The sequence below is a fragment of the Delphinus delphis genome, chromosome 16 (assembly GCF_949987515.2).
Source record: "Delphinus delphis chromosome 16, mDelDel1.2, whole genome shotgun sequence".
In the NCBI taxonomy this organism is placed as follows: domain Eukaryota; kingdom Metazoa; phylum Chordata; class Mammalia; order Artiodactyla; family Delphinidae; genus Delphinus; species Delphinus delphis.
This window is the reverse complement of record NC_082698.1, coordinates 78,026,301-78,053,660: the sequence shown is the minus strand read 5'-3', so window position 1 is coordinate 78,053,660 and position 27,360 is coordinate 78,026,301. Positions and strand designations below refer to the sequence as shown.

The 27,360-nt window shown below is 49.6% G+C and overlaps 1 protein-coding gene across 1 annotated transcript in view; it reads left to right on the top strand.

The window, feature by feature from the left end:
- Positions 1-931: 931 nt before the first annotated feature.
- Positions 932-27,360, top strand: part of GPR137B (G protein-coupled receptor 137B) — a 57,392-nt gene continuing 30,963 nt past the window's right edge. Inside the window, 2 exon segments of the mRNA XM_060035023.1 lie at positions 932-1,053; positions 1,056-1,441. Coding sequence (XP_059891006.1) covers positions 1,029-1,053; positions 1,056-1,441 — 411 coding nt within the window. The 5' untranslated portion in view covers positions 932-1,028.

Sequence of the window (27,360 nt, the reverse complement as noted above, 5' to 3'; positions counted from 1 at the left end):
AGGTCCCGCGGGCTCCCTCCGCTGCCCCGCCCCCGCGCTGCCCGCCGCACCAGCTGCTTGCCTGGGAGGTGAGGGGCGAGCATCCCCCAGCCCACCGAGGGAGCACCGTGTGGGGCGCACTATGAGGATTTCCGGGAGAAAACAGCCCCGCTTACCACCGAGACCAGGCGGCAGCCATAGGGACCATTCTTTTCCTCACTCTGCGTACGCAAACTTAACCTCAAAAACACAAACCCTGTCTTTGGCATTTCTGGATTTAGAAATAAGCATCACTCCAGCATGACATTTTCAAGGAAAAACGCCAATTAGTTCATAGCCCCAGAGTCGTAAAGCTTATTTTTAATGTTTAAAAAGATTGCAACGTTTGTCGCTGTTGAAATAAAATAACTAACTTCTGCAAAGCAACAAGTAATCATCAGCAGAGAGCGAGAGGTGTGGGGCTGCGTCCCAGGAGAAGGGGGCGACGCGGAACCCGTCAGGCGGCTCGGGGGGCGTCGGGGGGGCCGAGCGGCGCGGGGGCGCGCGGCAGGGGTCGGGGCTCCGGGGGGCTTGCGGCGCGGGGCAGGGGTCGGGGTGGGGGCTTGCGGCGCGGGGGCCGCGCAGTGCAGGGGGCGGGGCGGAGGCGCGCGGCACGGGGCGGGGCTCTGGGGGGCTTGTGGCGCGGGGCAGGGGTCGGGGTGGGGGCTTGCGGCGCGGAGGCCGCGCAGTGCAGGGGGCGGGGCGGGCGGGGTGGGCGGGGGCGCGCGGCAGGGGGCGGGGCTCCGGGGGCGCGCGGCGCGGGGCAGCGGGCGACGTGGGGGCGCGCGGCGCGGCGCGGGGGGCGGGACTCCTAGGGGCGCGCGGTGCACAGCCCGGGCGCGCGGGGCTGGCGGGCGCGGCGCTGCCAATCGCAGACAAAGGCCGCCCCAGTGAATCATGTGGTGCCGGGGGAGGAAGTGCGGCTTATTTTCTTTCCTCCAGTCGCCGGGCTCTGGGTGGAGCGCGATGCTCGGAGACCCCCGCGGGGGCGGCGGCGGCCGCGAGCCCAGATGAAGCCCGAGCGACCCGGCCGTGCCGTAGCGCCCCCGGCCCGATGGAGGCCCAGCCGTGGGACCCCCTACGCAACGACTCGCTGCCGCCTACGCTGACCCCGGCCGTACCCCCCTACGTGAAGCTCGGCCTCACTATCGTCTACACCGTGTTCTATTCGCTGCTCTTCTTGTTCATCTACGTGCAGCTCTGGCTGGTGCTGCGCTACCGCCACAAGCGGCTCAGCTACCAGAGCGTCTTCCTCTTCCTCTGCCTCTTCTGGGCCTCCCTGCGGACGGTTCTCTTCTCCTTCTACTTCAAAGACTTCGTGGCGGCCAATGCGCTCAGCCCCTTCGTCTTCTGGCTGCTCTACTGCTTCCCCGTGTGCCTCCAGTTCTTCACCCTCACGCTGATGAACTTGTATTTCACGCAGGTGAGTCTCGGGAGGCCGCCCCCGCGGGCGGGAGGCACCTGGAGGGCGCTCACCTGGAGGGCGCTCACCTGGAGGGGGCGATGGCAGCCGCCGGGGCGGGTCACAGAGCCACCGGCCTGAGAGGGTCCGGGGAAGAAGCATTGGTTCTGGGGTGGTCCGAGCCCTGTCCTACCTGCAGGCCGTTGTCCCAGGTAACGCCCTCCCATTCCCAAGGGAGGCGAGGGAGAAGGGACAGGAAAGTGAAGGCTGGAGGCCACCGCAGCCTCTGCCCTCAGCTCAGCATCACCCAGTGGGTATGGTCCTCCGTGCGCGGGGAGCAGCATCTCCGTGCACACAGGAGAATCGGTATTGATGGGAGGTGTGCCCCCCAGGGACACTCGAACCCTAGAGTTTTCCCTCTATCCCCTCATCCCAAAGGATCTAACCCCCCAGCCCGGAAAGATCACCTGCACGTTGGCCTCCAGGTTGGGGCCAGACACTGGCTTTGTGAGGCAGGGTGGGACTGCCCTGTTTTGGATGGGATGTTTTGAGCCTCCAGAGTGGGAGCCCTGCTGAAGTGCAGCTTGCTAACTCATTCCACAGGATTGCTAAACAGCAGTCGGGGCAACACCCAGCTCCTGAGCTGATGCGGCGGGAAGTCAGGGTTGCTGTCTGAGCTCATCTGAGAGGCCCCGAGAAAAAGCCGTAAAAGTTTGCTGGGGCCCTTTTACAGGCACACGGGAGTCGTTTTAGGAGGCAGATTGTTAATAAGCTAACGGGAGAACGTGCGAATTGACTTGGCTGCTGTGACGGTTGACTTAATGAAGTACAGTAATTGGAAAGTACTTTGCAAATACTGTGTAAAAGCATTGCATAAAGGTGTAATAGCACAATACCGTCGTCATCATCATTGTCATCTCTGCTTCTCATTAACTTTCCAAGCACTAGAATGTCCATTTTCACTAGGACCCTGCCCAGGGGTAAGGCACCAACTACATCACCTGGTAAGGGGAATTTGTACCAGCAAGCATTCCATTCCTTTTAATAGTGTCCTTATTTATTAAAAGAAAATGCTGTTGCTTCAAAAAAAAAAAAAAAGGAAAAAAAGAAAAGTTAGAAAACGGATTGCCCTGGTGTAGTGGGAGCCCCTGACTGAAAATTTGGAGGAAATACTTTTGGCTAAAAATTAACATATGTACCCTTTAGTAGCTATTATAATCTTATCAAAAGGGATCTATACTCAAAGCCTTCTCCTCGGTCCAGTGTATCAGCATATTTTCCAGTCCACAAGTAATGTGTATCATCTGTCCAAATACAACTTTTAAACCCGAAAACCAGTTCAGGCAGTCAGCTACGTTGCAGACACTCTGGCTTGTTCATTGGATGGAAAGGGCTGATTCCAGCAAGATACATAAGTCAGGAAGGTTGATGTTCCTTCAAGAACTGTGACGATGATCTGATTGCATATTGAGATCTTTATTCTGGTCCCTTTCTGAGAAGAAAAGGACAGCGTAAAGCACTGCCATGGCTCTCTGGCACTCACATGCAAATTCTGCACTCAGAGCTGGATTAGGGGCAGGGCTTCACATTTTCTGCACCATCTGCTGGCTGGTGAGTAAATGCTGAGCGAGGGAAAGAGTGACCAGGCCCACAGCCTTGCAAGCCAAGAGGCTGCAAGCCACCACTCTAGCTTCTTTGTAACTGTCAGGACTTGTTTTCTTTATATCTCCAGGGTGGCTGGCAGGGGCAAGTGGTACTAACTGGTGGCATCTCAGACCCTGGCAGAGAAGCCATTCTCTGGCTTCCTGGCAGATACTCTGATACTTCTGGGGTGTTATAAAGGGGTCGCCCTTTGACTCCCTGCTCAGACGCCCCTCTCCCCCCTCCCCTCCCACATGCCTTCTCTTAGGCAGGGTTCTCAACCACTGGAATGGCTGGGGGACGTTTAAGGATTACTGCGGCCTGGGGCCCTTCTTAGAGCACATAAATCCGATTTCGGAGGGTGGCGGGTAGTGGCTAACAATGAAGAAGCCTGTGCTGTGTGCTAGGCTTGGTTCTAAGCGGTTTGTCTTATTTATTCTTCCCAACAACCCTCTGAGGGAAGTACGGATGGTGTCCCCATTTTTCAGAGGTGGGTCAGGGAGGTTGTATGACTCACTCAAGGTCACACGACCAGTGAGCCCTGGAGCCAGGAGTCGTCCCTCCTCCCCCACCTCCCCACCCCGCCTCCAGACCAGGCTGTACAGCAGAGGCTCCGAGGCCAAGGCTGCCAGCTTCTGGGCCAGGGCAGCCCTGCACGAGGCAGGTCTGTCTGCAGAGCTGGGGTGGAGGGTCTGGGGCGGGGGGGGGGGGGGGGGCGCGGGAAGGGCCGGGTTGGGGGGTGAGTTCAGCGGCGTCTGGGCAGCCGTCTCCCCCAGCTGTTCTCTCTCCTAATTTGGGGTCTGGCCCTCAGACTCCTGGGGTTCCTGGGTGTGACTGAATGCGGCGGGCTCAGCTGCCCCCTGGTTCAGCCTTGTCTTGAGCCCTGGGGCAGATTCCTGCCATTACAGGCTGGTTTGAGGAAGGAAAAGGAGAAGTGAGGCCTCTCGGTGGGGAAGAGGTGGTGTGATTACTGGACACTGAGGCAGGAGCCAGCACCTACTGCGCCTTAGAGTGCGGTGGGGAAGCTGCAGGGGGGTTACTGTGGGCGCCTGGGGCTCAGGGTGGGCCAGCAAAGGCCTGTGAATCCGGGCAGCACCTGGCGTGTCTCCCAGGGCCAGTTACCGACCTGCTGCAGGACAAGGGCAGCCCTAGCGCTCTCCCCAGGGTTGGAGCGGGTTAAAGGAGGTGCCCTCTGTGCTGCATCCTTCCGCCCCTCCTCTCCCTCAGTTAAGGTGCTCTTTCTGCATCTCCTAATAGCCGGAGCCCAGGCTCTGGCCAAACCACAGTCCTGAACGTCAGGCCCCAGCACTGGCTCGGCCCTTTATCAGCCCACTGTGTCATTGAAATAATTTTTCCCACCAACCTGCAGCTTTGATGTTTGTCAGATGGCAGTGGCCCTGGGCCTCCCATTGCGGGGAGGATGGAAGTCACCAGTTCCTCACAGCTGTAGCTCGCAACGCTGAGAGTCAAAGGGACTGGGGGGTCCAGCCCTTCATTCTGCAGATGAGGCAGCCGAGGCCTCGGGGATTCTGGTGACTTGTGCTGGGTCCCCCAGCCAGGCACACAGAGCCAGGAAGAGTGCTTGCTGCACACAACACCCTGCAACTCAATGCATCCTGGTCCGGGAACGAGGAGGCAGCTGGAAGGCTAATCCAGGGACCCTGTTTTCTCCACCCCACTGGGAAAAGGGAGGTGGTGACCTCAGGCATAAGTGGATCTCGCTATGGCTCTTGGCAGTCAATTTAATCAAGAAATGTTTACCGAATCTGTTGTGTGCCAGGCCCTAATCTAGGAGTTGTGAAGAGGGAAGCTTCTAGGCCTCTTGGTGATTATGAAGAAGTAAGAAGCTTAGGAATACACACTTAGGAAGCCTTTGCTGGTCCCCAAGTACCTTATTTCAAAGCTAGGAGCACACAGTTGCACAGGGGCCGGGAATCCTCACCTCTGCACCAACCGTGGCTGCCCGGCCCCTGGCAGCGGCTCCTCGTGGTCACTCAGTGGACTCACAGCTGCCAGAGCTGTGTGTGTGTGTGTGTGTGTGTGTGTGTGTGTGTGTGTGTGTGTGTGTGTGTGTGTGTGTGTGTGTCTGTCTGTCTGTCTGTCTGTACACACACACACACACACACATGCAGGACCAGGAGAAGTTTCTTTATTAACGTTCAGTCTACCATCTACCACCAGCACTCCCCAGGAAGTCACTTCCTGATTTTACTTCTAAAAACTGCCCCCCAAGAAGAAGCTTTCCAATTTTAACAGCCCGATTTCGCAAGATCTGTCCTCCAAGCACTAGCTCTTTGTTCTCTCTGTCCCCCACTCTTGTGGCTTCAATGCCGAAGGGCTCGCCTGCCAACGTCAGGGCAACCAAATTTCCTTCACGGCCTCCGCACTCGTGGGAACAGTTAGCCTCTTCTCAGCGTATCTGAGCTCCAGCCCATTGACCAGGAAGCCGTGAATTCTCAACAGCAGAGGCTGAGCTGAGAATGGTCAGTGTTGTCCCTGTGCTGTGAGCCCAGACCTGTGGCTCCCATTCCCATTGGAGCCTGGGTCTGGTCCCACACAGCCTCACGCCTGTAGGTTTTTGCTGCATCCTTTTGCTCCCCTGCCTTTCCCTGGGTCAGACGAGCAGGGACTAGCAGGGAGGCAGAAAGAGAGCATCATCGTAAGGCCCTTTTCATTGCTCAGGTGGGTGGTGTGCGGCAGTGCCCTTCCCGCCAGAGGGCTGTGATGCGCCCCCATCTTCCAGCCCCCAGAGACGTCAGCTCGGAGGTTCCGGGTGGAGCAGTGAGGACTGGTCTGATTGGATAAGAGCATTGATGAAATTGATGCCACTCATCCGAATGACATTCCTAAGAGTGTCAGGTTTTTGGAAGCATCATAGTGTGTGATCCCAGGATCTGTTTTCATCCACTGATTCCTGATCGCCTTGCAGTTCCAGGGAGAGGAGAGAAGCCTCTTCCCTGTTCTAGGTCTGGCACGTCTGTTATCTCAGGACGGAAATGGCCTCAGCACACAGGTGACCATACCTGGCACGTAGGCACCCCCAGAGGTCCGCAGAGCTTGTAAATATTTTACTTTTGATTCATCCTGTGGCTAAAGTTTAGAGCCTGTTAACCTCTGAGGACAGAGGAGGTCCGAGTGGTTTTACTCTTGAGTGGGTTATTTCCTCAAACTTGGACGTGGAGGACGCAGGAAAGGAAGTCCAGACAGTGCCCGAGTCAGTATTTTAAACCTTGTGTGTCACATATGGTCTCTGTTGCATGTTGTTCTTTCTTTTTTAGACATCTCTTTAAAAACATAAAAACGATTCTTAGCTCACAGGCCATACGGTAACAGGCTGCAGGCTGAACTTGGTCCTCGGCACAAGGTTAGGACAAAGCTGGCGTGTGTCACCAAGCTCCCATCCCACCTTGCTGTTATTTTTACTGTGACAGGTCCTCGGGCACGTTGGAAACAGGCCGTGGCTTCTCAGCTTGTGGTTAGAGTGTCGTTCACTCAGCGAACAGATCTCATCAATCACCTGCACACGGGTATCTGGGCTCAGAGACAGTAAGCTGGAATTTGTGCCCTGAGGGGCCACAGACTATAGGGAAAGACAGACAAACTGAGGCGGCAGTGCCGGGAGCCACATGCCACCCACAGCACCCGGGGGAGGGGGGACCTGTCCCGGCCTGGGAGGCGTGGGGGAGCTGGGGAGACACAGACGAGGGGCCTTGGGCTGGACATCTTGTGATGTCACCTTTAATGACAGACACACCGGTCAGGCTACATAGTGTGTAAAGCACAGGGTAAACGTCTGCACACACTGCTCTCCTCGCTCCCCAGACCTAAGAGCCGTCAGAGGTCACGTTGCCCATCAGGCCATGTGACGGTCTGTTGGTTGTGTGTGACCGGGGACAGACAGGGAGGGACGTGGGCCGAATGTGAGCCTGGCTGGCTCCTGTGGGCCCAGCCCCGGCGGGACCACAGCCCTGTCCTGATGAGACTGCATCACTGTCCGCACAGAGGCCCTGGTCCTCCCAGCTTTCAGTCGCACAGTCTACTGACATGACCTTGGAGACACATTTCACTCACTCGACAAGTGTGTTCTTAAAATTGGGGTGAAATTCACGTCCCGTAAAATTAACCATTTCATAAGTGGCATTTAGTACATTCACGTTATTATGCAACGATCACCTCTGTTCAGTTCCAGAACATTTTCATCCCTCCAAAAAGACCCTCCACGCCCATTGAGCAGTCACTCCCTTTCCCCCGCTCACCCCAGTCCCTGGCGGACACCGATCTACTTTCTGTGGACTGGCCTGTCCTGGATACTTCACATCAAAAGAGTCATACACTAAGTGGCCTTTCGTGTCTGGCTTCTTTCACTCAGCACGACGTTTTCGAGGTTCATCCGTGTCGTAGGGTGTGTCACTAGCCCATTCCTTTTTAAGGCTGGCTGACGTTCCATCACAAGTGTGTTCCACAGTTCGCTTACCCACTCATCTGCAGAGGGACACTAAGGTTGCTTCAGCACGTGTTTCTGAGTGTCTGTTATTCCCTGGAGGCTGTGCAGATTGGGTGAAGGTCACACGTAGTTCCTGCTTTCAGGGAACTTGGCGTTGAACAGGGAGAAGAAGAGACCACGTAAATTCTGTCTCCGTGGTGCCAGTGGCCCATGTGACTTAGTGACAGTCCTTACAGTGGTGACACCAGGTGCGAGATGTTTCTGATAGAAGATTGGGGGCTTAATTCACTCCGTCATCTCTGTAATTCTCCCTCTAGGACACACGCTTTAAACAGAACCAATGGCTTTGCTACTATTTAAGTGTAAGTCAAATCCTTTCGCCCTGCTTTGTTCACGGCAGCCTCTTGGGGTCCAGGCCACCACCAGGATGGAAGAGTGAAGCTGGGGGAGGGCTGGCCCCGACCCTTGGGGCCATGCGGAGCTGTGTCACCCCTCCCACGACAGACTTGGTGGCATGTGTTGCTTCCTCTTGGGTTCTCCCTGCTCGGGGTGGGACATTCTCAGTTCCCTTCATTGCTTCTGATGGGATGTGGGTTTGTCCCTCACCGTCCTGGTCATTATCCCAGGTGTCTCCATCCAGTGTCCTTCAGTGAGTTTGGGGTAGCGCAGCAGCAGACCCGCGTCTCGCTCCCCAAGAGCAGTTTCTGTCACCACGTTCCTTCCCCTGGAGGAGGTACCGCCGGCAGTCCTCTTGGGCAGGATACAGGAGCATCCTCTGACCTCCTCTGAGTCTGTTTGGCTGCTACAATGAAACACGACAGACCGGGCAGCTTCAACACCAGGAATTTCTTTTTCCTCTTCTTTCTTTCTTTTTTTTTTTTTAACAATCCATTGCTTTCTTTTCTTTCTTTAAAAATTTTTTATTTTATATTGGCGTATAGTTGATTTACAGTGTTGTTAGTTTCAGGTGTGCAGCAGAGTGATTCAGTTATACATATACATATATCAGTTCTTTTTCAAATTCTTTTCACATTTAGGATTATTACAAGATATTGAGTCCCCTGTGCTATACAGTAGGTCCTTGTTGGTTGTCTGTTTTATCTATAGTGGTATGTATTTGTCAGTCCCAAACTCCTAATTTATCCCCCTGCTCCACCTCTCCCCTTTGGTAACCATAAGTTTGTTTTCTATGCCTGTGAGTCTGTTTCTCTTTTGTAAATAAGTTCTTCTGTATCATTTTTTTTAGATTTCACATATGAGTGATATATTTGTCTTTCTCTGTCTGACTTACTTTCCTTAGTATGATAATCTCTGGGTCCATCCATGTTGCTGCAAATGGCATTATTTCATTCTTTTTTATGGCTGAGTACTATTCCATTGTATATATGTACTACATCTTCTTTATCCATTCATCTGTTGATGGACATTTAGGTTATTTCCATGTCTTGGCTATTGTAAATAGTGCTGCTATGAACATTGGGGTGCGTGTACCTTTTCGAATTATAGTTTTCTCTGGATATATGCCCAGGAGTGGGATTGCTGGATTGTGTGGTAGCTCTATTTGTAGTTTTTTAAGGAACCTCCATACTGTTCTCCATAGTGGCTGCACCAGTTTACATTCCTACCAACAGTGTAGGAGGGTTCCCTTTTCTCCACACCCTCTCCAGCATTTATTGTTTGTAGGCTTTTTGATGATGGCTGTTCTGACTAACACTAGACACTTCGCTCTCTCAGGAGGCTGGTCGCCTAAGGGCAGGGTGTCGGTAGGGTCGGGCTCTGGCAAGGGCCTCTTCCTGCTTGCAGACAGCCGGCTTCCCGTCGCGTCCTCACGTGGTAGGGAACAGAGGGAGGCTCCTTGGGGTCCCTTTGATAAGAGCACCAATCCCACCCACGAGGACTCCACCCTCTTGACCTAAGTGTTCAGAGGCCTCCCCTCCTAATACCATCACAGTCGGGGTTAGGATTTCAACCTGTGAATTTGGGGCGGACACAAACATGTAGTTTATAAAAAATACCACACTGCTCCCAGCAAGGGCAAGAGTTCCAGGAAACCTCAGAATTGTCCTTCCTTCCGAGGCAGAAAGTTATTTTCTGGAGGGAAAAAAAACCCCTGAGGCCTCTTCACTACCTATTCTGTAGTTCGTACATGATTGCCGAGAGGATGGGGGTCCAGTGGCGAGCCGTGGCCCGATGCTGCTGCAGCCACACGAAAGCCTGAAGCCTTGGGGCCCGGCTGGCTGGTAACTCAGCTGAGCTTCCCAGGTGGAGAAGTGTATCTTCCGTGCTATGGTGTGTTAACCTTATTTAAGCCTTTACCTTATTTAAGCGTTTAGAACAATTATGGGCAGGGCCCTGGCAGGTAAACTGTGAACTGCCATCGTGGCAGGAGCAGTTCAGAAACATCGTACCGAACATGGTACCTTGTGTGGCCACAGCCCTCCCTCCCGCAGAGGGAGACGCCTGCCAGGGAGGCTGATGGGCGTTGTTCACCTCCACGTGCGCCAGTGAGGTGACCCGGGCTGCCCTGGGGGCGGCTGGGCCCGCGTCCCTCCCCTACAAGTCAGGCCCACCCCCACTTAGAAGCAAGGCTGCAGCGATCCCTGTGGGGCTGGGATCCCTCTGGGAACTTCGTGTCATCGTTTTCAAAGGAGAAGTTACCGTGATGAACATTCGTACTGACCCTCTTATCTTACAGGGGGACCCTGAGGCCCAGGAGCGTAAAAGAGAGTTTATCAGGGGTGAGCAAAGAAGCAGGTTCAGGGAATTCCCTGGTGGTCCAGTGGTCAGGGCTTGGTGCTTTCACTGCCGTGGGCCTGGATTCAATCCCTGGTCCGGGAACTAAGATCCCACCAGCTGAGCGCGGCCAAAAAAAAAAGGCAGGTTCATGGCAGTCTGGCCAGCTGCGCACCCCTGAACCCAGACGCTCGGGTAACAAGAGATGACACAGGAAAAATCAGGGCGCCTGAAGGCCAGCGTTCAGTGTGTCGTCAGGTGGCCTTGAGGGCCTTTGGACAGGCGTGCCCTCCAGGGTGCTGCTGCCGGTCGTGGGTGGTACCTGTGGGCCTGACTTGACCAGTGTGGAGCCCAGAGTCTGCGGGGTGGCCTGGCGGGTGCTGGTGATGTTGGATGGAGGTGCAGTTCAGTTGATAGGGACAGAGAGGCCCTGGTGAGCCGCCGGGGCGGGTGGAGGAGAGAGGAGCTTGGCTGGACCCCTGGGAACTGGAGCAGGAGAGGAGCCTTCAGGAAGGGAGGGGGCAGGTGGAGACGCCTGTATCCCGCGAGACCTCATCCCTTCATCATTTGCAAAGGGGTCCTGAGACTACAGGGCAGAGAAGTGTGAGACTGAGCTCCTGCCTTCGGGGGGCTCCCAGGCTGACTGGGGATAGGCTACACACACACACACACACACACACACACACACACACACACACACACACACTCACGAGCCTGAGGAGGGCTCTCCAATGCTGACTGGGGATAGGCTACACACACACACACACACACACACACACGCGCACACACACACACACACTCACGAGCCTGAGGAGGGCTCTCCAGTGCTGACTGGGGATAGGACACACACACACACACACACACACGCGCGCGCGCGCGCGCGCGCCTGAGGAGGGCTCTCCGGTGCTGGCTCAGCTGGGCAGGAAGGGCAGCAGAGCTCTCAGGAGACCGGGAGAAGGCTGAGGATGCTTCCAGGGAGTTCTGGGCTTTACAGAAGTTCAGAGGAGAGGGAGCATCAATGTTGGTCCCGAGATCACAAATGAAAGCAGCTCGCCTAAGTGCTGGGGGGCCTCTGTCCCGACGGTCAGCGTGAGGCCAGGCAGTGAGTAGGACTGGCTCCCTGAACCACGCACTTGCCAAGTTCAAAGACAGGAGATGACAGGGTGAAGACCTGACCTTGGGAGCCAGTCACCTCCCTGGGGGCCTGTCACACCTGCCCAGGTGGGGGCACAGAGCACGTCTTGGCTCCAGGCTGCTGCACCCAGAATGACTTGGCATGGACAGCATACTCCTTTTTCTATCATGGGGTTCCGTGGCTTTTTTTGAGGACATTTTATTTTTCATTCAAGCATAGTTGATTCACGGTGTTGTGTTAGTGTCAGGTATCCAGCCAAGTGATTCAGTTATACATATACATAAATCTGTTCTTTTTCAGCTTCCTTTCCCTTATGGGGAGTAGAGTTCCCTGAGCTGTACAGTTGGTCCTTGTTGGTTATCTATTTTACGTATTCTGTGGCTTTAAAAACAGGGCCAGTGTCTGCAGACGTAGAGACATCGCCACCCTCGCTCTTAGAGAGTTGACCTTGCGGGGATTGCTATGCAAAGGGAGACGTCCTGCATTTGAATTCAGCGGGCTCCAAAAATTTAAAAACTGCAGGTTGAGTCACCCTGCTCTGGTGAATGAGGATGCTTAGCATGTGGAAACACAGACTAATGACTGTCACCCAGGGCGACCAGGGCCTCAGGGTTTGCATAATTTCCCCAATATATCAGGAAGTGGCCAACAGAGAGGGATCACAAGCGCAAATCGTGAATGTGTCAGTGGTTCCTAAACTTCTTGAGTACGAAAGTTCCTTTTATGGTCAAGAGAGCATTTATGATCACAGTTTAGTAGCTGTGCATTTAGAATCGTGGTTTGAGAGCGTTTGCAGGGACTGGTAGTAATAATATAGCAGCAGGAGGGGCAGCAAACACATAAATGCTGAGATAGTGTCTGGTAGGTGGCAGGCATTTGGCTGAGTACTCTTATCTGTGGTAATTCACCCAATCTTCACAAAAACCTATGAGATGGGCACTATTATTAGTCTCATTTTACAGATGAGGTACTTGAAGCACAGAGAGGTTAGGTAACTTTTCTAAAGTCACACAGCTGATTATTGGTGGAGCCAAGATTCAAGCCCAGGGGAGCCAGCTCCAGAGTCCACACTCTTTTTTTTTTTCCGAGTTTTTATAATATGTACATATACATACATACATGCATCTATTTATTTATTTATTTATGCATAACCCGCCCAGCATGGGTTGCAGGATCTTAGTTTCCTGACCAGGGATCAAACCAGGGCCATGGCAGCTCCTCCATGAACTGAGTCCTAACCACTGGACCGCCAGGGAATTCCCCAGAGTCCACACTCTTAACCATCTTTAGGCGTCTCTCTGCTGGAGATGGACACACAGCTGTGACCTGCAGACGGTGGAATACCCAGCCTTAGTGAGAACGCATGAATGAGAGCCAAGTGTCTCAGCATCGATACACTGCAAATACCTTGTGACAGGTGAACAGACAAGTTGCAGAAGCGTATGGAAGGCGTTGATTCGAACAAAGTGAGAAACCATGCAAGATGGGACTATATATTGTTTATCCTCGTAAAAGTAGAAGCCTGCTGGCTATCAGAACACCAAAGTCAGGTGGCCATTCCCTCTGCAGAGGAGGGAGGGATCAGAACCAAGGAGAGAGACGCTGGGGGCTTCAATGGTGTCTTTTTATTTATTAGAAATAAAATGAACTGGAGCGAACAAGGCAGTGTCAAAGGTGACTGATCTGCATGGTGGGTAGTGAATTTTGGTTACTTTATTTCTTTGTGTATATGTGACATAGTTTATAGTAAAGTTTAAACCTACTATAAATGTGTAACATTTTCAAACGAATTTGCATACATACATTTAAAAATAGTATGTGAGAGAGAGAGGAGGAGGAGGCAGAGATTGGTTTAGACATGCGTCTGTGCTTGGTACACACAGAGTTACAGACCTTCTTGGGTCTAACTGTGAGGGTCTCCAGGGGCCTCAGCCCCCGGGCGGGACCACAGACACAGAAGCAGGTGTGCAGCCTGGGCCTGGGGTCTGGAGCCTGTTCAGGATGGGAGGGTTGTGAAGTGTCCACCTGCCTGTTTTCTTCTAAAGGGACAGCGCTTCAGGAAGAGGTGGCACCGAAGCGGAGACTTGGTGACACGGGTTGTGTTCTGGGGGGGTGGGGGTGGGTGTGGAATTTATAAAGCAAAATGGCCACATAGAGAAATTGTGAATAAAGTGCAGGTCTGGAGGCATAGCGCTTCATTGAGCTGTCACGGACGCTGCCTCTGGGGACAGAAGAGGTTACTTTTGTTTAGTTTCTCTGAATGCACACGGGTCACTGTCATCCCCACAAGGAGGAGCCTGGGACGTTTCTGCCAGAAGCAGCCAGCATGCTTCATTAGGAAAAATGATTGTAAAGCAGCAAAGGCCAGCTGGGGTTGGTAGGAGGAAAACACAGGCAAGCAGGACTTCAAAGGGTGGGAACAGAAGGGGTGAGCCGTTCAGGGGCTGTAATTTATGAGGGGAGGGAGGCCGAGGGCAGCAGCTGCTTCTAGAACCTTTGTACTTCTGTTACCCGTGTACGTCATAGGCGGCTCTCTGGGCCCTCCTGCGTCATCCGGGAGGTGGCGGGAAGGGCCTGGGGTTGCCCAGAGGGCACAGAGCCCCACGGGTGGGCGGGAGGGGTGCTGGGAACAGAGGCGGGCTCTCCCCACCCCAGCCTCCCTCCCTGGGGCCAGCTTGGGGGTGGGGACGTCCTCCCGCTTCCCCAAACTGGAATTAAACCTTCAGAAAGTCACCTGGCTTTCCCGTCCTGGGCGTCAGTTCTAGGTAGGACTCCGCAAGGCCGTGGAAATGATGCTGAGACCGACAGGAATGGGTGCGGGGAAGATGCTTTAGTCCCACAACAGGATGGGAGTTTCCATGGAAACTGCTGCTCTGCCCCTCTCTCTCGGCCGCACCCCTGCCTCCTGCCTCTCCTTCCCTCTGCTCTGCCATCCCGGGGGTCCCGGGGCCCAGGCTCCTGATCTTAAACCAGGTCCTAGTGCCCTTGAATAATCTCTCTCGCGTTTCACAAACACATTTTTAAAGAGTAGCTGATGCTCTAGAATAGCCTCCCCGCTGCCACTTCCTCCTGCCTCCCCCCACTTCCCCTCCAGGCCCCTCCCCATCTGCCCAGCCCCCCACGGTTATACAGTACTACTTCCGAGCAGCGGCTGGCACCCTGATGGTCCCTCACCCAGGCCTCTCTCTCCCCCTTTGCCCGCCTACGCGCCACTGGCACCCCCGGGCCAGCTCCTTGCCTGCTGTTCTGCTCCTTTATGTTGACTGAGACCAGTTCACACTCTGTACTGTTCTCCATTTAAAGCTCTACATCCACAGACTTGCCCAACCATCACCACCTTCAATTTCAGAACATTTTTTTAATTCAAGTATAATTGATTTACAAGGTTGTGTTCATTTCTGCTGTACAGCACAGTGATTCAGTTATGCATATATACACATTCTTTTTCATATTCTTTTCCATTATGGTTTATCACAGGATATTGAATATAGTTCCCTGTGCTCTACAGTAGGACCTGTTGTTTATCCATCCTACAGATAATAGTTTGCATCTGCTAACCCCAGACTCCCAATCCGTCCCTCCCTCACCCCCGCTTGGCAACCACAGGTCTGTTCTTTATGTCTGTGAGTCTGTTTCTGGTTCATAAAAGTTCAGAACATTTTTCTGTCACCCCCAGAAGAAACCCTGGAGCCCTTAGCAGTCACCCACACTTCTCCCCAACCCCCCAGACCCAGGCAACCGCTAAGCTACATTCTGTCTTTGTTTTCCCTGTAAACATACACCTCTGTTTTCACCTTCTCTCTGAACCCCTAGTCCAGGCCCTTTGTCTCTGGTCCCCCACCCCTGCCCCCCTCTAAAAGTACAGCTCTGATTTCAGATTGTGTGGCTTCTACTGAAAGCCTTCTGATTCTCTTACAGGGAAGTGCATATGCCTTACCTGACTAAAGGCTGCTGCCTGGACTTGTATCCTAGCCTAGCCTGCTGTCCACCTGGCCCACCCCAGGGGGTCCAGGTTCCCCACAGGCTGTCTCACTTCCTCATAACTCACACCCCCCTCACACCCTGTCTGTATCTGGTTGTAGTTTCTGGAGGTCAGGACCAACGTTTCCTTATCTTCACAATTCTCGTTTCCAGATCTGGCGCTCAGTGTCAGCTGAGCCGTCACCAATACCATCAGTCTGAATGTGGGGAGAATTTGAATTTTTGTCTGACCTCACTTGTTCCCCAGCCACTCACAGGTCCCTGTCGTCCTGCCCTCCCATCTGGCAGGTCTGGTTTTGCAGGGAGCCAGCGGAGCCCGCACTGTCCGTAGCAGGGGCTGTAAGATATGAAGGAGTAATTCGTCCTTGTCTGCCTCCCCCTCAGGAGCCCTGTCCTCCTCCCAGCCGGATTCCTGCTGAGGTCAGTGGGAGCCAACGCAGACTCTAGGAGATGGGCAGCCCGATAAGAGAGCAGGAGTCAGCCCCGGAGGGTTAGCTCCACTTCTGGGCACTAATCAATCTTCAGTGAATTTCCCTGGAACACAGACCGGAGTGGGGGAGGGGTGAGTAGGAGAGTTTAGAATTTTTTTTTTTGAAAACTTGGTCCAGACATTTATGTACTGTACTTAATGAGGGCAAAAATGACGCTGCAATTAAATGTATACTGTGTCAGTTTAAAATGCCAGGAATTTAAATGCAACTTTGAGCAACTTAGGTTTAAGGATTAACTTGAGGACAGGGCAGAGTTTCTAAGCACAACTTGCAAAGGCCCAGGTGAATTCAAGACATAGACAGTTGACCCTTGAACAACATGGGTCCGCCTAGATGTGGATTTTTTTTCCACAGTGGATACTACAGAACTACATGATCTGCGGTTGGTTGAATCTGTGGTTACAAGGAAGCCGCCTTTATGCTGTAGGCCCATTATAAATTCTACTTGGATTTTCACCTGCATGGAGGGTCGGGGAGCCCCTGACCCCCTCGTCGTTCAGGGGTCAACCGTAATTGCCATAAATTATAAAGAGTGGACAGAGCGTTTACAAATCATGGTTGAGGCTTTGATTTTGATGTTGTTATCTGTCACCGTGGCTTTCAGCTTAGAGAGGATCAAATGGTTTTATTTCGTGTCAGACTGTCCCCTTACCTGGTGATGACTTTTCTCCTCCAGGCCGCGATGTGGACTTAATGAGGATCTAAGTTTTGCGGGGTTTCCCCATCTTTTACAGGATGGGGCTTTGGGTTCCTTTTGGGGTAGAATGCTTTGACCTGGGGGACCCCTTGATTGGTGTTCACGGGGGTGAAGGCTGAGTATGATTTTAAAGTTGTCATTTTCTCTTGTTTGTTGTTGTGATTATTATTATTGCTGTTCTTAAGGCTGCAGTGAACATTCTACCTGTGCTTAGCACCTTTAAGGGCAGTGTTTCCCAAACTCTGTTCCCTGGAACACTCATTAGGTACACCTTCAGCGGCCAAATAAGTTTGGAAAATTGCTGCATACCTTGCGTTTCCCTTGAAGATTTACACCATAGAGTAATTAGCTTTTTAAAGGCTCTGGGAATTCGTGCAGGGGAACTCTAGGTAGCCTAGCAGTTCCTAAATTTGTTCGCTGACCTAACGCCTACTTCCAGTCACCTTTATGAATTCCCAGTTCTGTGGGCGCACCTTGAGAAAGTCGGCCTCAGGGTCAGTTCTTACAAGGAGCATTATGGGGGCAAAGCATGTGATCGTTGATAAAGCTCGAGTCCTGGACCAGATATTTGATCGTCATGGCTGGGAACCCTGACCTTCGCTGTGTTCCAGGAAGGGGCTTCTGGGGTTCAGGCTGGCCTCCCATCCCTGACTCCTTTCAGTTCATCATCCATCCAGCATGTACATTCGGGGCTGCAGGGACCATGGGGAGTAAAGAAACGTCTCTTATTGTATTTATGGAGGAGGATGGTGCGCAGGTGGGCTGTGCTTCCACTCGGGAGGGGTCACTGCTTTTGCAACTCTTGGCTGGCGGTGTGGATCTGCAGGTCCCGGGCCCTGAAAACCCAGCGCTGGCCGAGTGGTAGCAGTGAGCTGGGTGCCCCATGGGCCACGGGTTGACCCTGATCCATGCATGTGCTCTCGTGCCGTCCTGGTGGGACCAGGAGCCGCCTGGGTGATACGAGGCAGGATGTGGCCGAGGAACAGGAAGAGTTGATGTGCCCAACACGCGGCCGAGCCCCCGACCTGCAGATCAGCCCCCTGTGCCCAGACCACCTGAGCCCATGGCCTTTCTGGGTTGCATCTCCTCTTGTCATTTGCCCAGTCCAGGTTTTCCCTCACCAGTAGGGACCATAACCCTGTTGAAGGCAGAACGGGTCAAATTTTTCTTGCATCCGTGACAGCACTTTGCACCGAGCTGAGTCCATAGGACGGTACGACCTGTGGGTGGTTTCTGGGAGCCCAGCGATGGCCCTGGCGTATGAGAGTCAACTGAGTTACCTGCCACCGAGTAAGCCCCCCAAGGGTGGCGAAATAATAAAACGATATTTGTATATTTTGTCGACAAGTTCAAACACTTTTTAAAAAATACTGTAGTTTCAATATCATATGATATCACTTATGTGTGGAATCTAAAAAAATGGGACAATTTAACTTATTTACAAAACAGAAATACACTCACAGACAGAACACAAAAATGGTTACTGAAGAGGAAAGTGGGGGGTTAAATTAGGAGTTTGGAATTAACACATACAAGCTACTATATGTAAAATAGATAAACAACAAGGACATACAGTATAGCACAGGGAACTATATTCACATCTTATAATAACCTATAATGGAAAAGAATCTGAAAAAGAATATGTATATATGCATATATATATATATATACACATGTATGTGTGTGTAACTTAATCACTTTGCTGTACACCTGAAACTAACACAACATTGTAAATTAACTATACTTCAATTTAAACATGGTTTAAAAAATACTATAGTTTCTTCTCCTTCCTTTTATAACTTCCTGATGAAATTTGAATTTTTATTTATTTCTTACATCTTTATTGGAGTATAATTGCTTTACAATGGGTGTTAGTTTCTGCTTTATAACAAGGTGAATCAGTTATACATATACATATGTTCCCATATCTCTTCCCTCTTGCATCTCCCTCCCTCCTACCCTCCCTATTCCACCCCTCTAGGTGGTAACAAGCACTGAGCTGATCTCCCTGTGCTACACGGCTGCTTCCCACTAGCTATTTTACGTTTGGTAGTGTATATATGTCCATGCCACTCTCTCACTTTGTCCCAGCTTACCCTTCCCCCTCCCCGTATCCTCAAGTCCCTTCTCTAGTAGGTCTGTGTCTTTATTCCCATCTTACCCCTAGGTTCTTCATGACATTTTTTTTTTCTTAGATTCCATATATATATGTTAGCATACGGTATTTGTCTTTCTCTTTCTGACTTACTTCACTCTGTATGACAGAGTCTAGGTCCATCCACCTCACTACAAATAACTCAGTTTCGTTTCTTTTTATGGCTGAGTAATATTCCATTGTATATATGTGCCACATCTTCTTTATCAGTTCATCTGATCATGGGCACTTAGGTTGCTTCCATGTCCTGGCTATTGTAAATAGAGCTGCAATGAACATTTTGGTACATGACTCTTTTTGAATTATGGTTTTCTCAGGGTATATGCCCAGTAGTGGGATTGCTGGGTCATATGGTACTTCTATTTGTAGTTTTTTAAGGAACCTCCATACTGTTCTCCATAGTGGCTGTACCAATTCACATTCCCACCAGCAGTGCAAGAGAGTTCCCTTTTCTCCACACTCTCTCCAGCATTTATTGTTTCTAGATTTTTTAATGATGGCCATTCTGACCGATGTGAGATGATATCTCATTGTAGTTTTGATTTGCATTTCTCTAATGATTAATGATGTTGAGCATTCTTTCATGTGTTTGTTTGCAATCTGTATATCTTCTATGGAGAAATGTCTGTTTAGACCTTCTGCCCATTTTTGGATTAGGTTGTTTGTTTTTTTGTTACTGAGCTGCATGAGCTGCTTGTAAATTTTGGAGATTAATCCTTTGTCAGTTGCTTCATTTGCAAATATTTTCTCCCATTCTGAGGGTTGTCTTTTGGTCTTGTTTATGGTTTCCTTTGCTGTGCAAAAGTTTTGAAGTTTCATTAGGTCCCATTTGTTTATTTTTGTTTTTATTTCCATTTCTCTAGGAGGTGGGTCAAAAAGGATCTTGCTGTGATTTATGTCATAGAATGTTCTGCCTATGTTTTCCTCTAAGAGTTTGATAGTTTCTGGCCTTACATTTAGGTCTTTAATCCATTTTGAGCTTATTTTTGTGTATGGTGTTAGGGAGTGTTCTAATCTCATACTTTTACATGTACCTGTCCAGTTTTCCCAGCACTACTTATTGAAGAGGCTGTCCTTTCTCCACTGTACATTCCTGCCTCCTTTATCAAAGATAAGGTGACCATGTGTGACCATGTGTGTGTGGGTTTATCTCTGGGCTTTCTATCCTGTTCTATTGATCTATCTTTCTGTTTTTGTGCCAGTACCGTACTGTCTTGATTACTGTAGCTTTGTAGTATAGTCTGAAGTCAGGGAGCCTGATTCCTCCAGCTCCATTTTTCGTTCTCAAGATTGCTTTGGCTATTTGGGATCTTTTGTGTTTCCATACAAATTGTGAAATTTTTTTTTCTAATTCTGTGAAAAATGCCAGTGGTAGTTTGATAGGGATTGCATTGAATCTGTAGATTGCTTTGGGTAGTAGAGTCATTTTCACAATGTTGATTCTTCCATTCCAAGAACATGGTATATCTCTTCATCTATTTGTATCATCATTAATTTCTTTCATCAGTGTCTTATAATTTTCTGCATACAGGTCTTTTGTCTCCTTAGGTAGGTTTATTCCTAGATATTTTATTATTTTTGTTGCAGCGGTAAATGGGAGTGTTTTCTTAATTTCACTTTCAGATTTTTCATCATTAGTGTATAGGAATGCCAGAGATTTCTGTGCATTAATTTTGTATCCTGCTACTTTACCAAATTCATTGATTAGCTCTAGTAGTTTTCTGGTAGCATCTTTAGGATTCTCTATGTATAGTATCATGTCATCTGCAAACAGTGACGGCTTTACTTCTTCTTTTCTGATTTGGATTTCGTTTATTTCTTTTTCTTCTCTGATTGCTGTGGCTAAAAATTCCAAAACTATGTTGAATAATAGTGGTGAGAGTGGACAACCTTGTCTTGTTCCTGATCTTAGTGGAAATGGTTTCAGTTTTCCACCACTGAGGATGATGTTGGCTGTGGGTTTGTCATATATGGCCTTTATTATGTTGAGGACAGTTCCCTCTATGCCTAATTTCTGCAGGGTTTTTATCATAAATGGGTGTTGAATTTTGTTGAAAGCTTTCTCTGCATCTATTGAGATGACCATATGGTTTTTCTCCTTCAATATGTTAATATGGTGTATCACATTGATTGATTTGCATATATTGAAGAATCCTTGCATTCCTGGAATAAACCCCACTTGATCATGGTATATGATCCTCTTAATGTGCTGCTGGATTCTGTCTGCAAGTATTTTGTTGAGGATTTTTGTATCTATGTTCATCAGTGATACTGGCCTGTAGTTTTCTTTCTTTGTGACATCCTTGTCTGGTTTTGGTATCAAGGTGATGGTGGCCTTGTAGAATGAGTTTGGTAGTGTTCCTCCCTCTGCTACATTTTGGAAGAGTTTGAGAAGGATAGGTGTTAGCTCTTGTCTAAATGTTTGATAGAATTCACCTGTGAAGCCATCTGGTCCTGGGCTTTTGTTTGTTGGAAGATTTTTAATCACAGTTTCAATTTCAGTGCTTGTGATTTGGTCTGTTCATATTTTCTATTTCTTCCTGATTCAGTCTTGGCAGGTTGTGCATTTCTAAGAATTTGTCCATTTCTTCCAGGTTGTCCATTGTATTGGCATAGAGTTGCTTGTAGTAATCTCTCATGATCTTTTGTATTTCTGCAGTGTCATTTGTTACTTCTCCTTTTTCATTTCTAATTCTATTGATTTGAGTCTTCTCCGTTTTTTTTCTTGATAAGTCTGGCTAATGGTTTATCAATTTTGTTTATCTTCTCAAAGAACCAGCTTTTAGTTTTATTGATCTTTGCTATCGTTTCCTTCATTTCTTTTTCATTTATTTCTGATCTGATTTTTATGATTTCTTTCCTTCTGCTAACTTTGGGGTTTTTTTGTTCTTTCTCTGTTTGCTTTAGGTGCAAGGTTAGGTTGTTTATTTGAGATGTTTCCTGTTTCTTAAGGTAGGATTATATTGCTATAAACTTCCCTCTTAGAACTGCTTTTGCTGCATCCCATAGGTTTTGGGTCGTCGTGTCTCCATTGTCATTTGTTTCTAGGTATTTTTTGATTTCCTCTTTGATTTCCTCAGTGATCACTTCGTTATTAAGTAGTGTATTGTTTAGCCTCCATGTGTTTGTATTTTTTACGGATCTTTTCCTGTAATTGATATCTAGTCTAATAGTGTTGTGGTCGGAAAAGATACTTGATACAATTTCAATTTTCTTAAATTTACCAAGGCTTGATTTGTGACCCAAGATATGATCTATCCTGGAGAATGTTCCATGAGCACTGGAGAAGAAAGTGTATTTTGTTGTTTTTGGATGGAATGTCCTATAAATATCAGTTAAGTCCATCTTGTTTAATGTATCATTTAAAGCTTGTGTTTCCTTATTTATTTTCATTTTGGATGATCTGTCCATTGGTGAAAGTGGGGTGTTAACGTCCCCTACTATGAATGTGTTACTGTCAATTTCCCCTTTTATGGCTGTTAGTATTTGCCTTATGTATTGAGGTGCTCCTATGTTGGGTGCATAAATATTTACAATTGTTATATCTTCTTCTTGGATCAATCCCTTGATCATTATGTAGTGTCCTTCTTTGTCTCTTCTAATAGTCTTTATTTTAAAGTGTATTTTGTCTGATTTGAGAATTGCTACTGCAGCTTTCTTTTGATTTCCATTTGCATGGAATATTTTTTTCCATCCCCTTACTTTCAGTCTGTATGTGTCTCTAGGTCTGAAGTGGGTCTCTTGTAGGCAGCGTATATATGGGCCTTTTTTTGGTATCCATTTAGCCAGTCTGTGGCTTTTGGTGGGAGCATTTAATCCATTTACATTTAAGATAATTATTGATATGTATGTTCCTATTCCCATTTTCTTAATTGTTTTGGGTTCGTTATTGTAGATCTTTTCCTTCTCTTGTGTTTCTTGCCTAGAGAAGTTCCTTTAGCAGTTGTTGTAGAGCTGGTTTGGTGGTGCTGAACTCTCTCAGCTTTTGCTTGTCTGTAAAGGTTTTAATTTCTCCATCGAATCTGAATGAGATCCTTGCTGGGTAGAGTAATCTTGGTTGTAGGTTTTTCTCCTTCATCACTTTAAATATGTCCTGCCAGTCCCTTCTGGCTTGCAGAGTTTCTGCTGAAAGATCAGCTGTTAACCTTATGGGGATTCCCTTGTGTGTTATTTGTTGTTTTTCCCTTGCTGCTTTTAATATATTTTCTGTGTATTTAATTTTTTTTTTTTTTTTTTTTTTTGCGGTACACAGGCCTCTCACTGTTGTGGCCTCTCCCATTGTGGAGCACAGGCTCCGGACACGCAGGCTCAGCGGCCATGGCTCACGGGCCCAGCCGCTCCGCGGCATGTGGGATCTTCCCGGACCGGGGCACAAACCCGTGTCCCCTGCATCGGCAGGCGGACTCTCAACCACTGCGCCACCAGGGAAGCACTGTGTATTTAATATTTGACAGTTTGATTAATATGTGTCTTGGTGTGTTTCTCCTTGGATTTATCCTGTATGGGACTCTCTGTGCTTCCTGGACTTGAGTAACTATTTCCTTTTCCATATTAGGGAAGTTTTCAACTATAATCTCTTCAAATATTTTCTCATTCCCTTCTTTTTCTCTTCTTCTTCTGGAACCCCTATAATTTTAGTGTTGGTGCGTTTACTGTTGTCCACCAGACGTCTCTGAGACTGTCCTCAGTTCTTTTCATTCTTTTTTCTTTGTTCTGCCTGCAGTAGTTATTTCCACTATTTTATCTTCCAAGTCACTTATCCGTTCTTCTGCCTCAGTTATTCTGCTATTGATCCCTTCTAGAGTATTTTTAATTTCATTTATTATGTTGTTCATTGTTGCTTGTTTCCTCTTTAGTTCTTCTAGGTCCTTGTTAAATGTTTCTTGAATTTTCTCTATTCTATTTGCAAGATTTTGGATCATCTTTACTATCATTATTCTGAATTCTTTTTCAGGTAGACTGCCTATTTCCTCTTCATTTGTTAGATCTGGTGGGTTTTTAATCTTGCTCCTTCTTTTGCTGTGTGTTTTTCTGTCTTCTCATTTCGCTTATCTTACTATGTTTGGGGTCTCCTTTTCGCAGGCTGCAGGTTCGTAGTTCCCGTTGTTTTTGGTGTCTGTCCCCAGTGGCTAAGGTTGGTTCGGTGGGTTGTGTAGGCTTCCTGGTGGAGGGGACTGATGCTTGTGTTCTGGTGGATGAGGCTGGATGTTATCTTTCTGGTGGGCAGGTCCACGTCTGGTGGTGTGTTTTGGGGTGTCTGTGACCTTATTATGATTTTAGGCAGCCTCTCTGCTAATGGGTGGGGTTGTGTTCCTGTCTTGCTAGTTGTTTGGCATAGGGTGTCCAGCACTGTAGCTTGCTGGTCGTTGAGTGAAGCTGGGTGCTGGTGTTGAGATGAAGATCTCTGGGAGATTTTCACCGTTTGATATTACGTGGAGCTGGGAGGTGTCTTGTGGACCAGTGTCCTGAAGTTGGCTCTCCCACCTCAGAGGCACAGCACTGACTCGTGGCAGCAGCACCAAGAGCTTTTCATCCACACGGCTCAGAATAAAAGGGAGAAAAAGTAGAAAGAAAGAAAGAGGATAAAATAAAATAAAGTAAGATAAAATAAAAGTTATTAAAATAAAAAATAATTATTAAGAAAAAAAATTTTTTTAATTAAAAGCAAAACTAAACAAAAACGAACGGACAGGACCCTAGGACAAATGGTGGAAGCAAAGCTATACAGACAAAATCTCACACAGAAGCATACACATACACACTCACAAAAAGAGGAAAAGGGGAAAAATAATAAATCTTGCTCTCAAAGTCCACCTCCTCAATTTAGGATGACCCGTTGTCTATTTAGGTATTCTACAGATGCAGGGTACATCAAGTTGATTGTGGTGATTTAATCCGCTGCTCCTGAGGCTGCTGGGAAAGATTTCCCTTTCTCTTCCTTGTTCTCACAGCTCCCGGGGTTCAGCTTTGGATTTGGCCCCGCCTCTGCATGTAGGTCGCGGGAGGGCGTCTGTTCTTCGCTCAGACAGGACGGGGTTAAAGGAGCAGCTGCTTCGGGGGCTCTGGCTCACTCAGACTGGGGAAAGGGAAGGGCACGGAGTGCGGGGTGGGCCTGCGGCGGCAGAGGCCACCGTGACGTTGCACGAGCCTGAGGCGCGCCGTGCGTCCTCCCGGGGAAGTTGTCCCTGGATCCCGGGACCCTGGCAGTGGCGGGCTGCACAGGCTCCCGGGAGGGGGGTGTGGACAGTGACCTGTGCTCGCACACAGGCTTCTTGGTGGCGGCAGCAGCAGCCTTAGCGTCTTATGCCCGTCTCTGGGGAGCGCGCTATTAGCCGTGGCTCGCGCCCGTCTCTGGAGCTCCTTTAAGCAGCGCTCTGAATCCCCTCTCCTCGCGCACCAGGAAACAAAGAGGGAAGAAAAAGTCTCTTGCCTCTAAGGCAGCTCCACATTTTTCCCGGACTCCTTCCCGGCTAGCCGTGGTGCACTAACCCCTGCAGGCTGTGTTCACGCCGCCAACCCCAGTCCTCTCCCTGGGATTCGACCGAAGCCCGAGCCTCAGCTCGCAGCCCCCGTCCGCCCCGGCGGGTGAGCAGACAAGCCTCTTGGGCTGGTGAGTGCCGGTCGGCACGGATCCTCTGTGCGGGAATCTCTCTGCTTTGCCCTCCGCACCGCTGTGGCTGTGCTCTCCTTCGCGGCTCCAAAGCTTCCCCCCTCCGCCACCCGCAGTCTCCGCCCGCGAAGGGGCTTCCTAGTATGTGGAAATCTTTCCTCCTTCACAGCTCCCTCCCACTGGCGCAGGTCCCGTCCCTATTCTTTTGTCTCTGTTTATTCTTTTTTCTTTTGCCCTACCCAGGTACGTGGGGAGTTTCTTGCCTTTTGGGAGGTCTGAGGTCTTCTGCCAGCGTTAAGTGGGTGTTCTATAGGAGCAGTTCCACGTGTAGATGTATTTCTGATGTATCTGTGGGGAGGATGGTGATCTCCGCGTCTTACTCTAACGCCATCTTCCCCCTCTCCCGCCCGTCTCCTCACTTTGATATCTGTGAAGAATTCTCTTTTTTTTTTAAAATTTATTTATTTTTGGCTGCGTTGGGTGTTCGTTGCTGTGCACGGGCTTCTCATTGTGGTGACTTCTCTTGTTGCGGAGCACGGGCTTCAGTAGTTGTCGCATGCGGGCTCAGTAGTCGTGGCTCGCAGGCTCTAGAGCACAGGCTCAGTAGTTGTGGTGCACGGGCTTGGTTGCTCCGCGGCATGTGGGATCTTCCTGGACCGGGGCTTGAACCTGTGTCCCCTCCACTGGCAGGCGGATTCTTAACCACTGTGCCACCAGGAAAGCCCCCAAAATTCTCTTGATTATTTAAAAGCAAGATCCTCAAGTACTATGTATGGTAAGAGCGTTTTTCTGAGAGCATTGTTGTGGGTTGCATGAATCAGTATTATTCAGTATTATGAGTAACAGAACTTTGGAGTGATGTATTAATCTATGTCTTATTCCTAAGGGAGGTTGTTTTATAACTTTTCTCCTTCTTATGGACTGCAGAGAAATACCAAAGGTGACGTGACTTGCCTAAAATCCCACGGGAACTTGTCAGAGAAAGCTGAGCTCAGGGCCCCTTTGACGTAAGGGCAGTGTACTCACGCCATCTCGTTGTGTTTTTACCAAGTACTTTGTGATGTGAACCCCTGCTTCTTACCTCCTTCCCAGAGGGATTTAGGACAGAGACAAAACTCATGTCACAAACAAAATAATTCCTCCATAAGTTTGGAATGCTCCCCTGTGAAGCTCTGAAAATGTGTTTTTAAAAAGCGGGGCATGGGCTTGCTTATTGTAAAGTCTGTAGGAATGTCTGCAGTTCCCCTCTCACCCAGATGTTGATTCTGAGGATTAGAGTCCTCAGTTGGTGGCATGTTGTTGTAAGTTTGAGGCAGGCGTGAGCGTGAACGTCATGGGGTGCTGTCCGTGGACTTGGAGCGTCCCCCGATCTCTGTTCTTGGCACTGTACCTGGACTCCTGTGGTGTCATCTCATTGCTGTGATCAAGTATTTCAGTGCGTTTGAAATGAATGATTGCAAAGCGACTCAAGAATAATAGGTCAGGCAGTTTTCATCTCTTTCGTATTTCCTGCGAGGCGGTCTTTGTGCCAGCCAAACCCGGATCCGAATCCCTCGCTCGGGGTGGGCAGTCTGTTAAAATGCAGATTCCTGGGCCCCAGCCCAGACCCATCAGCTTGGCACCTCGGAGGGTGGGGCTCTGGGATTTGCATCTTTAGCAGGTTCCCTGGGTGATTCCTATGCACGGATAAGTCTGAGAATTACTACTGAGGATCCTCAGAACAGTGTCTTTGAAAAGGTTCCCGGGGGAATGGCTGCTTCTATTGCACGTGTTTTGTGGGAATCGGCCCCTAGGGTCACTTGGAGGCTCGGTGCCCCTCGTGACATCTGTCTACATCTGCAGACACGGCAGGGCACTTGGATCCACTGAAGGCTTTCCCAGCATTATGTTCGCATAACCCTCCAGCAGACTGATTTCTCACTGCTTGCTCCTCAGACAGGAGGGCGACAGTATGGAACCCCCGTGAGCCCCCATGGGTTCCAGGGCTGCCTGTCCCCTCCTCCCGTGTTGCCAGGACCGTGCTCTCACTCCCCACCCTGTTTTCCCCTTGTCC